Below are 14384 nucleotides of genomic sequence, written 5' to 3' on the forward strand. Positions count from 1 at the left end.
TCTCTGTTACAGACAAAAGGTTCTGTGAACTATAAATCAACAATGTAGCATTTATATACCTTATTAGATGGCCCCTTTCAATGAGAACACAAGTTTTATAGACTTAGAGCAACTCCAACGGCTTGGCAAAATTTAGTAGTCAGATTCTATTTGTTTAGCAACTTTGTCAAATAGAAAACTTTTGAAAAAGAAGAGGTCTATAACAGCTTTGCTATTTTACAAAATTAGATAGCTAATGTCACTGGTTGGCTATATATAGCCACCGAAAATCAAGAGATAGCCAAGTTTGTATTTTACAAAACCAGATAGCACATCTGTTCGAACCACCTACATTTTAGGAGCGGATCTGCAGCCCAGGCCTAGTCGTTGGCCCAATAACATCATATATCCTATGTAAACTTTTAGCCCAACAAGGCAACAACCAAGGCCCAACACATAACTGGCCTTAGCTCCAAGGCCTTGTTTACTTCCAGCCCAAAATCTAAAAAAAAATTCAAAATTCTTCATCAAATTGAATTTTTAGACAAATTCTTCAACAACCAAGGCCCAACGCATGGAGTATTAAATATAGACAAAAATAAAAACTAATTACACAGTTTGGTCAAAATTTATAAGACAAATCTTTTATGCATAGTTAGTCCATAATTAGACAATAATTATCACAAACAAACGCAAAATCATGAACTAAAGACGGCCTAAAACTCTCACCTGTCTGTCTGTCTCCCAGTCCCTACTACGCCACACCAGCGTATGCCCCACGACCCGCCATAGTCACGCACGAGGGGAGGGCAGAAGGTGAGGAATTGGCCGCCACTGACCGCTACGTCGCACGCAGCTGGATCCCAGAGCCGCCCATCCCGCCGGCATCCCCAACTTCTTTCGCCATTCCGCGTCCACGGCTTCCGCTTCCGTCTTGCTGATGGTCGCCAGCCCCTAGACACTAGGTATTTATTTTCATCTCAACATATGTGTCTGCAACATTCTTACCATCCTAGAGGCCTAGTCTTGAGTAAAACCGGGCTCTGCCACCGCTACTTTTTGCTATGCAAATTCTAAAACAACCTCCACAACAAGAATAACCAAGCTGTTGGAGTTACTCTTAAATGCCAGCAATTGTAAAAGCTTGTTGTGACACTACTCTGGTAGACAAAGGTAACTTGTGTTTCTTTGCTTCAATTAGCAGAACCATTTAAGTACGATATGTAGACAGCAGGTGGTGCATATCAGTGTTCATTGTCAGGTGGTTTAGTACAAAGCATTATCGAAACTTCACGCACTCCGCATAACACTGAAGGCAGCATTGCAGATGCAAAGTATTCATAGCTTGAAGAATAAATATAACCAAGTAATCATGATGCATAAATAATAATTAGCTAATTTGGACGCCACCATCTCATCAGCTAGAATGGTTGTATTAGGGAAAAAAATTATACAGTTTGTACCGAGGCTACGAGATCAAGAGCTTTTTCTGTGCTGAAGCATAATGAACCTGGATGATGATATAGATCCTTTCAATCGAGATGGCAATGGTTGTCATACTTGAGTACTCAACTACTCCAGTGGCAATAGCCATCTAGAGAATTGCTAGCAGGTTCACATGTTCAGTGTCAAGAGAAATTGCATGCAAAAAAACCAAAATAACTCAACTCACCATGATGGCATGATGCATAAATAATTAGGTACTTTGGATGCCACAATCTCATCAGTTAGAACGGTTGCATTAGGAAATTATAAAAAATGAATACATATGCAGGTAATTAGGGAGTTGAGTATGCCACTGCAAGAGGTACAATGTTCCAATAGAAACAGCCTACAGAACCGTACAGAAATCAAAGAGGTCATTGTAGTTTGTTAAGGCAACAGAAAGTTCTAGTTTTCTATACCATAAAAAAGAAATCCTGATTAGCAAACCATCCAACCATCAAATTAACATGCTGAGATTATTAGTACCTTGTTGCAGCCGACCTTGAAACTGAACAGGGTTGATCTGTTTTTTCAGCAAGCATGCTCTGACCATGCACCCGATAAAATACTGCGTTTCTGAACATTATCTATTTGAAGAATTAATAATCTGTAGTGCGTCATCCTCATGTCGATAAGATTAGTTACACAGTAAACCGACTGATATTTGGTTGGATGTACACTGATCATGTGTTTGAGCACAGAAGCTGAGAAGCAGAAACATCGATGGATCGATAAGATTCTTTGTTGCAGTTGAAAAACCTTCAAAAATATTTAAGTCGGTTCCAAACTTATGAACTGAATATATATCATCAACGGGGGATGATGTATATGCAGAACCAAGCCGTCGTAAGGTACAACTGGTGGTACGTGGCCAACAAATCTATGATCTTGTCAGCCTGTACCATGTAACAAAAGCATACGGTGAGCCTCATAGCAGAGGTTAAAAAAAGACTTGCCAACAAAGTAACATTCATGACAGAGCACAGCGGAAAAAGTAGTGTGTAAATGCCATGTATAAGTGGCTTCGTATTCTTTCCATTTTTCATGACTGCTAGCAAAGAATGGGTTGTAGACTTGGACAACATTTGTATTGCGATATGGCAGAACATGCATGAAGCGGAGGCTCTACACTAATCTGTAAGTCAGCAAGAATTGCATAAACAGAATCAACATTTAGGTTAACTGGAAACCGAAGAATGACAATTTGTAAGAAGTATCGTAGCACACCATGATCACCGGATTCATTGTTTTTTGTGAAAATTGCCAGGAAAAACAAGGTATGACCTGTTATGTCAACATGGTATGAATGGTAACTGTACAAATGATGATTATGGGAGCAGTTATTAAGAAATCATAAAAACTAAAACAATATTAGCGAAAAAAATACCTGTTTAGGTTCAGCTCGTTGATCAAACATACCCGTGCACGTCTCCATCACATTCTCGTTGTCGGCATGCGCTATCTGGTAAATTAAGGATGAGCTATAAATGGGTATCCACAGTTCTTCTCTAGTCTAACCTATTTAAGTAAATGAACGAGACAGACACGGTGGTTGGAACCTTGGAGGAAAATGCAAGATCGTGTGGCCTATGGTTTGCGCTTCAAAATACTACGGCGGCTTGGGTCTGCCAAACATGAGTCCTCGGGTTCACCCTTCGCCTCCATTCGGACTGGCAGAAGAGGGTTGCAGATGCGCCACCATGGACCAAGCTGCCGTCCAAACTAGAGAAGCTTCTGAGCATGTTCAGCTGCTCCGTCGTGGTCGAGCTTGGCCATGGTGCTTCGGCTCGCATCTGGACTGATTCTTGGCTGCCAGTCAGGTCAATTGCGACCTTTGCCCCGCACTTGTTTCGCACCATTGGTCGTTGCTTTCTATTGGTATCCATCAAGGAGGTGCTCTCCGGTCACCATTACTGCGTCACATCTCCGGGGCACACACCACGCCAGTGTTGTATGAGTTTGTTGATCTCTGGCAAAAGCTGGAGGACGTCCAGTTGCAACCGCTTGTGAGTGACCGCTTTAATTGGCGATGGACGCCACATAGCACGTACTCAGCGTCCTCAGCATAACGCTCATTCTGGGCATGTCCTCCCTGTTGGGAGCCAAGGAACTTTGGGAAGCTTCCGCGCCGCCAAAGGTGAAACTCTTCTGCTGGTTAGCCCTGCATGGTTGCATCTGGACGGTGTTAGGTTGATCTCTGCCAACCCAAGTCCAAAGAATGCCCCGGACCCTTGACCTCGTCCTGATCGGGGGCGTCCAGCCCAATGACTTGGCTGGTGGGCACCCGTTGCAGTGTATAAAGAGAGGGTGGGGGCTAGGGCACAAGGTACGACGTTCATCGCTACAGTGCCGTGAGTCCCCACCCTAACCCTATACCGATCCAAAGGGAAGCACTGCCAGCGACGGGAAGTCCGCTGCCGCGACTGCCTTGGACAACGTGCTTCTCTGCGAAGGTAAGGTTAGGTATCTCTCTCATCCTCTCGTCCTCACTTCCTCTCTGGATCCAAGATGTTCTATGTTATTTATCCCAAATGGAAAAGCGGATTCCCCACTGATCTACACTCTAGACGATCTAAGAATATAACAAATGGTATCGGAGCCAAGGTTACCGTCGCGCGAGGCACCGCCCTCGCGCGGGCAATGTGAGAAGAGAAAGAAATCGGATGAATCCCAAACATAATGAAAGAATCTTAACCTAAATCCTAACGCTCGATTAGGGTTTCGGTAAGAACTAACAGAGTAGGGAGGGATCCGATACGGTCGGATCCTACCCCTAACCTTAGAAGGGAAAGAAGACGACGGAGAGGATGGATCCTACCTAGGGCCCACCTTGCTGCCGGCCGTCAATCGACGCCGCGTAGAAGAACCGCGCCGCCTCTTCATCGGCGTGCGCGTAGCTAAGCTGCACCGTCGTGGAATTATTCGACGGACGCGTGCTCGTCCTCGTGGGGAACGCGCTCGCCGACGAATGACTCCATGGCGGCGCCGCCGTTTCTCCTCTCCGGTCATCACCGGCGGCCGGCTCCTGCTGCTGTTTTTTGCGGCGTGGGAGAGAGGAGAGGAACCAGAAAAGAAAAGAAAGGAAGGAAAGAAGGGGAGGGCCAGGGGCGCTCTCCCTCGGCGCTCTCTCCCCACCGGCGCTGATCGCGGCCGGGATCCATGTCTGCCGCCGCGAAAGAAACAGAGGGAAAAAGAATGGACTAGGGTTTAGGGAAGTCACCGGCTCAGGGTTTTTGTTTGCCGAGATTGAAGAACGACCGTCGATCTCGATCGGACGGTGCATAACAGCTGGACTGGGGCCCAAGAGGGTAACCGAATTCCCGGCCCAGGCCCAGGTTGCGGCCTCGGCACGGGGAGAGCCGCTCGCCATCTCCGCCGATGGGTCGGCCTGCTTCGCCGACGCACGGGTCCCGGGCTGGGGTGGAAGGTGGCCGCGGGCCACTGCTGTGCCGCAGCAACAATCGTGCGCAGGGGGAAAGAGAGAAGACCATGGACTTTTCTCAAAAAAAAAAGAGAGAAGACCATGGACCGGCCAGCCTGGGCCACGAGCTCTAACTAGGCCATGGGGAGAGGAAAGGGGAGCGCGAGCTGCTAGAGATTTTCGTTTTTCTATTTTCCAGAAGCAAATTTTGAATGCAGTTTTGAATAAAATTGTATAGTTTTGATGCTATTTTCTGTACAAATATTGTCCAAAGATAATTTTTCACAGAAAATAGTAAAGTATCTTAAAGAGTTTCTAGAAAATAAAATTAAGAGTATACTAAAGTTTTCGCTGCGTACTTATAATTATTTATTTATTTTTTCATTGTTAAAGTCGAAGTAAAGGGAGAGTTTAATTTTGAAAAATAAAACAAATACAGATTATTATAATATTGTAATTGTTCTAACCAAAGTTTATTAATAGCAATATTATGATGTTATTATGGTTTTTTGTCATGCATTAATTCTATTTTTGGCCAAAGGTAATGTAGAATTAGTGTAAAAGAATTAATTGTATGTTATAATCTAATGTGGAGAGCAGTTACAAATATTCAATAAATTATAATATTTTTATTTTCTGAGCAAAGTTGATGATAAAAATATTATAAGTTATGTTTAAAGTTTAAATCTCTGATGAATTTTGCATGAAAGTGACCAATTTGTTAGAAAATGGATAAAGATTTAGAAATGTTCCTGAAAATAGAAAATAGTAGTATTTTTCACATTTTCGTTGTAGAGATTATTATGATACTGTCCTTTTCTGAGCAAAGTTTTCAATAGTAATGTCATGATATTGTTTATCAATTATATATAGTAATGTCATGATATTGTTTATCAATTATATGCATTAATTCTATTTGTACCCAAGGGTGATTTAGAACTGATGTAGAAGAATCATGACATTGTTTATCAGTTATATGCATTAATTCTATTTCTGCCCAAAGGTGATTTAGAATTGATGTAGAATGATGATTTATTCTATTTCTATCCAAAGGTGATTTAGAATATAAAAAGAAAGATTTAAAATTTTAATGTGCATGTCTTTAACCGGGTTATTTTCATGCTCCTTATTTTCATGCTCATTAATATAAAAGGATCTGCTACCTCGCTTTCTTAAAAGCAGAGGCTTTGCCTCCTTTGCCTCCTTTTTTTAAAAGAAAAAGGACATCTTTGGAACTAAACAAGGCCTTACACGAGGATGAGTCAATACAACAATTATTGTTTAACCATAAACTAACTAGACTCAAAAGATCGTGTCTTATAAATTACAGAGAAATTGTGCAATTAGTTATTATTTTTATCTATATTTAATACTCCATACATGTGTTGAAAGATTTATTTAATGTAATGAGGAATCATGAGAACTAAACAAGGCCTTACACGAGGATGAGTTGATACAACACATTTATGTGGGTCTGTCGCCACCAGCAGAGAATTGCGAACAGACTGTTCGCTTGAACTTACTAACTAAATCAGTAATATTTTTTTATAACAAATCAACAAAAAGTAATTTCTATCATAGCTTATCAGCTAAACGAACAAAAAATAATGTAACGTGCCACAAAAAATAATGTGACGTTGACTTCCGCCTCAGTCCCTCACAATACATGAGATTGGATTGCAGCTAAACAAAAGTTCTGTAATGTATTCCAAGGTATTTTAGATTGTCATCTATTACTTAGATATCAAAATTTGCATGCAAACCTGGTATGACACAGGCAAGTTCAAGGACCAAGTGACACATCCACACAATGACACTATACATAAATATAATACTTAAGGCCTGTTTGGTACAGCTCACAACAGCTTCATGAGCTGTTTTTTTTTGCCAAACACTTATTTCCAAAACAACTTCATTGAAGCTGTTTTTCTCCTCCTCTCACAAAGACATAGTTGGATGAAGCTGGAAAAAAGTAGCTTATTGCAGCTTCTCCCTCATTTCTCTCTCTCAACTATGCATGAAGTAGTTGGTGAAGCTATTTTGCCAAACACTTTTTCCGAAACAGCTCAGCTTCATCTAGAAAGTCACTCATGAAGCTATTTTCTAAAAAAACAGCTTCACTAGTGAAGTTGAGCTGTGCCAAACAAGCCCTTAAAAGAAGACGCCACAAACTATTTTTTAACAAAACCCACGGAACATGCCGCAAACTTGATGTCTTATCGATTTATATATACAGCGTAAAAATAGTAAATACGATCCCTTCCTAGTCCACAACACGAAATAGGTCCTTAAATTTTATTGAGAAACACGAGAAGCCTTTCCTGTGGAACCATCGGATATACAGAAGAAGAAAGCAAAATGGTTGGCAGGAAGGCATGTCCAAATGAGTTGGCAAGGCTAGCAGGAAAGTGATGCAGGCAGACATGACTCGATCCATATCCTTCTCCCTGTAATACATAAATACTGTGAGAAAAATGGTCTAGATGGATGATGTTCATATTATACTTGCTTCACTTAGCAAGAGAAGGGTACCATGCAATATGTGGCATACCAAGCTCTTGAATCTTCTCCCTGTAATACATAAATACTGTGAGAAAAATGGTCTAGATGGATGATGTTCATATTATACTTGCTTCACTTAGCAAGAGAAGGGTACCATGAAATCTGTGGCATACCAAGCTCTTGAATCGTGCCTGGGCAAATCACAGGACCTCTACCAGACCGCGTGTCATGAAGCTTGCTGCAGAGGGTGGTGCAACGAAACGTCTAGTAATCATCCGTGGGGCAGGCGCCCAGGGTCTGCCAGTGCATACAAGGATTAATTTGTAAAGTAGTTTTTTTATAACAAACTTCATTAACTTTAACAGCAACATACAGAGAGGAGCCTAAAATGCTCCCAGGTTACAGACTGCAATGCCTCTAGACAAGGCAAGAAAGATAGCTGCTATGAGCAGAACATGTACACAAGAATTGGGTAAAGGCATGTGATGGACTAAAGACTGCGGAGTAGCATTTAGTGAGCGGTGAATTTTGAGAGTCTTGAAGCCGTTTCCTGCCATATGTTCTAGGAATACTTACTTTTTGTAAAGGCTTCTAGTTGTACTGTGCCTCTGCCAAGTGCTATATTTACAGGATACAATTGACAGAAACAGACACTAAAGATAATGAGTGGTATACTTAGCTTCCATACTAATAATTTCCAAGATTTAAAAATTGACAACTCTTATTATTCATAAGCCTGATAAATATATTTCACTTGAACTTGAAAGCTACAATGTTTAGACACCTTTGGAAAACATTATTTAGTTTCATGAACCCAGTGCTTTGTCATATTAAATTGACTTGATTCACGTGAAATTGCATGCGAAATTTCTGTGTGCCAAAGGGGGCCTTTGCAGTACTTTTCTAGTTGGAGAAAGATGGTGGTCTCCCAGTAAGTGAAATGCCAAGACAGGGTCTGCTTGGAATGCGGGAATTCCCGATATAGGTTTAATTTCACTAGGAAGATGCAGTTTTTTTTTTTTTTGGGGGGGGGGGGATGCTCCAAAAAAAAACGAGGACAACAGTGAAGAACAGGTGCATATATGCGTCAATAAATAAACATACAACCAACCAGCACAAATCAATTAAGTATAATATGATACATAAAAGCCAGCACAGCAGCAAAGCAATACATATTATTATTACCTTGAGAGGAACTTGGAGAACTCGGAGGGGAGGAAGGGCAAGGGACATGCGGACTTTACTTGGGTCAACTCAATCTTATCAGTGTCAAGGTCCGCAAACCCATTGAGATACTGAGAACATGACTCCACGATCTTGGTGCTCATGTTGATGGTGACCACCCACATCTTCATCATCACGTACTCATAGTCACAGCAAAGGAAGTGCACCACATGTGGCCTGTAGATGTCCACCTGAGGGAACATGAGAATGTGGCGTGGGAGGTCCTTTGGGGTGTTTGCAGACCAGAGCTCCTTGAGGTGATCGTGTAGTCCTTCTCCCACTCCATGGATTCTAAGGAGAGGGTGTGGCAGGTGATGGTGAAGCCACCAACACTGGTTTTGAGTGCCCCATAGCCAACGCCGTCATGGCGGGCAACGTCGACGAACTTGAGCTCTCCACCACCGATGTCAGACGCGCCACGATACAGCCAACTGGATGGTTTGCCCCGGATAGGAAACTCATCCAGAGGGAAGCGGAGGAAGGAGACGGTAGGGGTGGGATTTCCAAACACGTCGCAGAAGATGATGCCACGGTAGTAGTCGATCCAGCACAGCCAGCGGTCAACAGGGATGACAGTGTCGGTCTGCCAGATGCAGAGTTGCCAGTTATCATCAGGGTCAGGGTTCTTGCAGAAGCTGCGGATTGGTACGCGGCAGGAGTTCCATTCGCCGCAAATGCCACCAGATCTGGGTATAGATTGTTGGTGCAGCCAGAAGATGTCGGCACAGACATCACGGCGCAGATAGTTGGTGCCGCCAGGCCTGAAAAGTCGTAGTTCTGCTACCACGAACTCCTCTTGGTCTCGGCACAAGATGCCCATGGATCGGACCGCCATCAGACGCCGCCGCCGCTGCTCCTTAGGAGGAGGAGGAGGAGGAGGAGGAGCAGCAGCAGCAGCAGCAGCGCGCCGGCGCCGGCGACGGCCACGGCGACCATCGCGGATGGGCGCGATGGAATAATCCACTAACGGCTTGTCCGGCAAGTTACAAGCGGGCAGTGCTTTGAGTTTGGAAGGGTCGTCGGCATCTGAGGCGCTGTAGATGAAGAGCTCCTGCCGCAAATCAAATGTATCGTCCTCGATACAGACGCGAAACAGGACGAGATGTTGGTGGCTCGCCAGGATGGCTAAGGGCACCTGTTTTAAGGGATCCGGAAAGCCCGGCAGCCGCGCGTAGAGGCGGGAGATCGCCGGGGGCTCGGCGAGCTCGAAGGCGACGTCGAAGGGTGCCTCCCACCAGGTGATGCCGGAAGCCCTGATGGGCAACTTGTTCTCGTCCGGGAAGGCCTCATCCATGCGGAAGACGAAGCGCTCCAGCGTCACCCACTTGAGGGGGGAGGCGGCGGCAGACATGACCGCTGCCATGGCGACCTTGAGACAGATGAGGAAATTAGGGGACCAAGGGGAATCACTCTGAGGACAAATCGGGAGAGTTGTAAGATGAGGTGCCTTACCTACGGAGAAGTAGGCAGCTGCCGGCTGGCCGCCGACCGTCGAGAAGAGCGGAGGGGAAGGCGGCAAGACGCGTGCAATAGCGGCGCTCCGGCGATGCGGCGGCTTCCCGATTCTCGAGAGGCGATGCGGCGGCTTCCCGATTCGAGACAGAAAAACAGATCTATGGTTACCTTGTTGAGTTCAAAAAAATTTTGCAAAATTTTTCAGATTTTCCGTCACATCGAATCTTTAGACACATGCATGAAGTATTAAGTATAGACAAAAATAAAAACTAATTGTACAGTTTGGTCAGAATTGACGAGACGAATCTTTTAAGCCTAGTTAGTCCATGATTGGACAATATTTATAAAATACAAAAGAAAGAGCTACAGTGTCAATTTTGCAAAATATTTTGGAACTAAACAAGGCCAGCACATATGCACTTTGGGTCATAGGCCTTTACGAAAGCTGTAACGCTGGGCCGGGACTATGGTTCAGGATCCAAAAAGTTTTTTAAATTGTAACTCTGTAGTATTTTTTTATTTGATAATTATTATTCAATTATAGACTAATTAGACAGAAAAAATTCGTATCGTAAATTATAGACAAATTATACGATTAGCTATTTTTATTTATATTTAGTGTTCCATACATGTGCAGCAAGATCTGATATGATGATAAATTTTAAAAGGTTTTTGGATTTTGGAACTAAACGATGTCTCACTAGTTTGGGTAAGAGACGCCAACCGGTTAGGCCACTTTCCTCCGCCAGCTGGTGCAGGGAAGGGTGGACCTCTAGAGTCATCAACAGGCAGATGGGTTTGGCAAGAGGACAAGTGCCGAGGCCCTGGGTGGGAGAAGGGAAGTGGGGTGGGAGAGGCTTCTGAAACAATGGGTGTAGGAGTTGGAGAGGATGTGAGGGGGTCTGACATTGTTTTAAGCCTGAATGATGAGGGTGGCGGGAACAAGGAAGGAGGCGAGGCTGTCATGACGAGTGGAAGATGCTCCAAGTGTTCAAAGAAAGGCCATCAGGCTGCGGCATGCAAGACTGAGGTGTACTGCGTCATTTGTGATTCACATGAGCACATGAATCACCGATGTCCTCTCCTCAAGGCGCCAAGGCCTGTGGCTCATGCTGCGGGGTATGCTGTGATGGATTTGGGTTTCTATCATATCCCTCATCCGCCTCTGCCTAGGGTGAAGAAGGATTCCAAGATGGCTCGAGTATCAGTGGTAGGAGGTGTGTTGTCTGGAGATCAGCTGATCATGCAACTTAGGAGGATTGTGCCAGTCAAATGGAATTGGGAGTTAAAGGTTCTTGGGGAAGGGAATTTTCTTACCCAGTTCCCTTCCAGGACTGAGCTTCAACGCTCAATTGCTTATGGAGGAGCTGATGCAAAGGGGGAGGGAGTGTCGGCTGGTACGCGATTGCAGTTTGAGGAATGGCAGGAAAAGGAAGAAGGTTTTTTATTACCTAAAGTTTGGGTGAGGGTGAGCTGTATTAGGCAGCCACTCCGAGAGTTTCCCATTCTGTGGGCAGTGGGTTCTCTATTGGGCTCAACCCAAACAGTGGACATGGAGACCACCCGGAAGAACGAATTCGGTCGAATCATGGTCGCGGTACTTGATCCTAAGCTAATTCCAAAAAAGTTGGACGTTGTTATCGGAGACCATTATTTTGATTTGGAGTTCGAAGTTGAGACGAGAGGCTATGATGAGAACGGAGAGGAGGTAGACATTGAGTGGGATGACGGAGGAAATGAGGGGGATGGTGAGGGAAAGGAACAGGATCCGAACAGCGAGAACGGTCTCTTTGATGACCAGGCTTGTGAGCGGAATAACAAGCGTGCTAAGAGGAACGAAGGGGGTCATGGCGGGGGTGGATTGGAGAAAGGTTCTCGGTCTGGGAAGGAGGCTCCAGTCTGTAAGGGACATTTTTTGAATGAAGAGAAGTTTCTGGAATTCCTTAAGTGGAAGGCTAACAAGGTTATTGAGGTAGCAGTGGAGAAGGCTCTGGAGGAGGCTTCCACAAAGGTGGCGGAGGAGAAGGAGGGTTCCTGGGAGGAGGAGGCTTCGGCGACACCTGAGATGAGAGGTGACTCCTCTGTTGGGACAAAAGAAGAAGTGCAGGCGATGGTGGTGGAAGTAGGTGTTGCTGTTTCTCAGGTAGAGGAGTTGGAGAAAGGTTCATCTAAGCTGGATTCAGAGGAGCGTGGCATGACGGTGGCTCAGGATATTTTTGCTGATGCAAAGTTGGTGGATGTTGCGATGATTCCAGAGGTCGTGCTCTCCCCCACCAGGGTGAGCCCGCGTTTGGCTGGGGTGGCGGCTGAGCACACTCTAGTGCGGGCTGAGCGCTTGGTGCAGTCCAAGAATTTGGAGTGTAACAAAGGTAACAAATCTATGGTCCCCTCTGCTTTTTCTTCTGTCTCTCAGGCTGTAGATAATCTGCGGGCGATAGGCTTAGGAGCGGGCAGTAGTGGTAGTGCTTCTTTTGAAACAAATGTGCAAAGTCTTTTGGAAAAGGATTTTAGCCATGTTGGGCATGGGGCTGTTCTGGGGACAGGGGAGACAGAGGTTTCAGATGCTGATTCAGTTGAATCATAGGGGTTTGAGAGAAAAGCCCTAGAATTTCTATGTGGGGATCTAATGGAGGAAATTTTTGATGATGACAGTTATCACCTAAGTAGTGATCTTAAAACCGTTCATAGGAAGCATGGCGCTAAGCCGTCTAGAAAGAGGGCTTCAAGAAAGCTGAAACTAAAGCTTAATAAAATTGGTATACAATGAGGGGAATTTTCTGGAATAGCAGAGGTCTTCGCGACATGGCTAAAACAAAATTTCTAAGTAATACTTCGAGGGAGCAGGGGCTAGATTTCATTGCTCTTCTGGAGACTGGAAAAAAAAGAGTTTCTACAAGCTAAGCTTGATAAGTACTGTGGGGGGAGAAATTTTGTCTAACACTGGACTGAACCACATGGAAGGTCTGGGGGAATGCTACTTGGTGTGAACCTAGATGTTTGCGATGTGGGTAGTATAGAGGAGGGAGACTTCTTCATCAAGTTTCATCTTAGGAATAGAAGTGATGACTTTCATTGGTGCTTAGTAGCGGTTTATGGGGCAGCTCAACCTGAGTATAAAGAGATCTTTCTAACTGAATTAGTACAGGCGTGCAGGAAAGTCTCTCTTCCTTTGCTGGTTGGAGGAGACTTTAACATAATCAGAAACCCAAGTGAGAAAAACAATGATAATTATGATAGTCGATGGCCCTTTTTATTTAACGCTATCATAGATGGGCTGAACTTAAGGGAGATTGAGATGTCGGGAAGAAAGTTCACGTGGGCCAATTCCAAAAATGTGCCAACGTACGAAAAATTGGACAGGGTTTTAGCTAGCACAGAGTGGGAGCAAAAATTCCCCCTAGTCACTATTGATGCGTTGAGTAGGGAAATCTCCGATCACACTCCCCTCCTGTTGAGCACAGGCGAGGGGGTGAAAAAAGGAGTCAACCTGAGTTCAAATTTGAACTTAGTTGGTTCCTTCAAATAAATTTCTGTGAGACAGTCACAGGGATCTGGAGAAGTGTTAAATTTGGTTCAAATCCCATGAAGAGATGGCAGAATAAAATTAGAAGGCTAAGGCAATTCTTAAGAGGTTGGGCAAGAAATGGGAACGGAAATCAGAGAAAAGAAAAGGAGAAGTTGTTTCGCTTAGCTGGGGAACTGGATATAAAAGCAGAATCCCAGATTTTGAGCCAACAGGAGCTAGATTTGAAGAACTGTCTGAAGCAAAGAATCACAGAACTGCTTCGGGAAGAAGAAATAAAGTGGTTCCAAAGAGCAAAGACTAAGGATTTGCTTGAAGGGGACAATAATACTTAGTATTTCCATATGGTAGCCAACGGAAAGAGAAGGAAAACCAGGATTTTTCAACTTGAACAAGAAGGGGATGTAACTGAAGGACAAGAAAACTTAAAAGTTTTCATAACAAAATATTATAAGGATTTGTTTGGTTCATCACAGAGAAATAACTTTTCCCTGGACGAATCACAAATAAATGATATACCTCAGATTAATGAGGAGGAAAACAAACAATTAATAGAAGAGTTTACAGAAAAAGAGGTAAGAGAAGCAATTTTTCAGATGAAACATAATAAGGCTCCAGGACCCGATGGCTTCCCTGTAGAGTTTTACCAGGCTTTCTGGTCTCTCATTAAAGATGACTTAATGGCCATGTTTAGAGAGTTCCATGCTGGTAATTTGCCTCTGTTCAATCTGAAATTTGGTATAATTACTCTGATTCCAAAGCAAAAGGAAGTCAAACAAATCCAGCAGTATAGGC

At 44.1% G+C, this 14384-nt stretch overlaps 1 protein-coding gene across 2 annotated transcripts; it reads right to left on the minus strand.

Annotated features, from left to right (window-relative positions):
- On the minus strand, positions 7058 to 10222 carry LOC8084137. Of its 2 annotated transcripts, none has more exons than XM_021455359.1 (5): positions 10064 to 10222; positions 8573 to 9980; positions 7561 to 7684; positions 7418 to 7456; positions 7058 to 7332 (listed from the first exon to the last, which is right to left on the minus strand). In XM_021455359.1, the coding sequence occupies exon 2, from the start codon at positions 9972 to 9974 to the stop codon at positions 8745 to 8747; it is 1230 nt and encodes a 409-aa protein (XP_021311034.1). In that variant the 5' UTR covers positions 9975 to 9980; positions 10064 to 10222; the 3' UTR covers positions 7058 to 7332; positions 7418 to 7456; positions 7561 to 7684; positions 8573 to 8744. The 2 variants fall into 2 exon arrangements, with proteins under 2 accessions (XP_021311034.1, XP_021311037.1); XM_021455362.1 differs by having other exon boundaries at positions 7542 to 7684.

Source organism: Sorghum bicolor, chromosome 1, assembly GCF_000003195.3.
Source record: "Sorghum bicolor cultivar BTx623 chromosome 1, Sorghum_bicolor_NCBIv3, whole genome shotgun sequence".
Lineage (NCBI taxonomy): Eukaryota > Viridiplantae > Streptophyta > Magnoliopsida > Poales > Poaceae > Sorghum > Sorghum bicolor.

Excerpts from the sequence above, each read along its gene's own strand:
- LOC8084137 (XM_021455359.1), bottom strand. The coding sequence starts at position 9,974 with ATGGCAGCGGTCATGTCTGCCGCCGCCTCCCCCCTCAAGTGGGTGACG.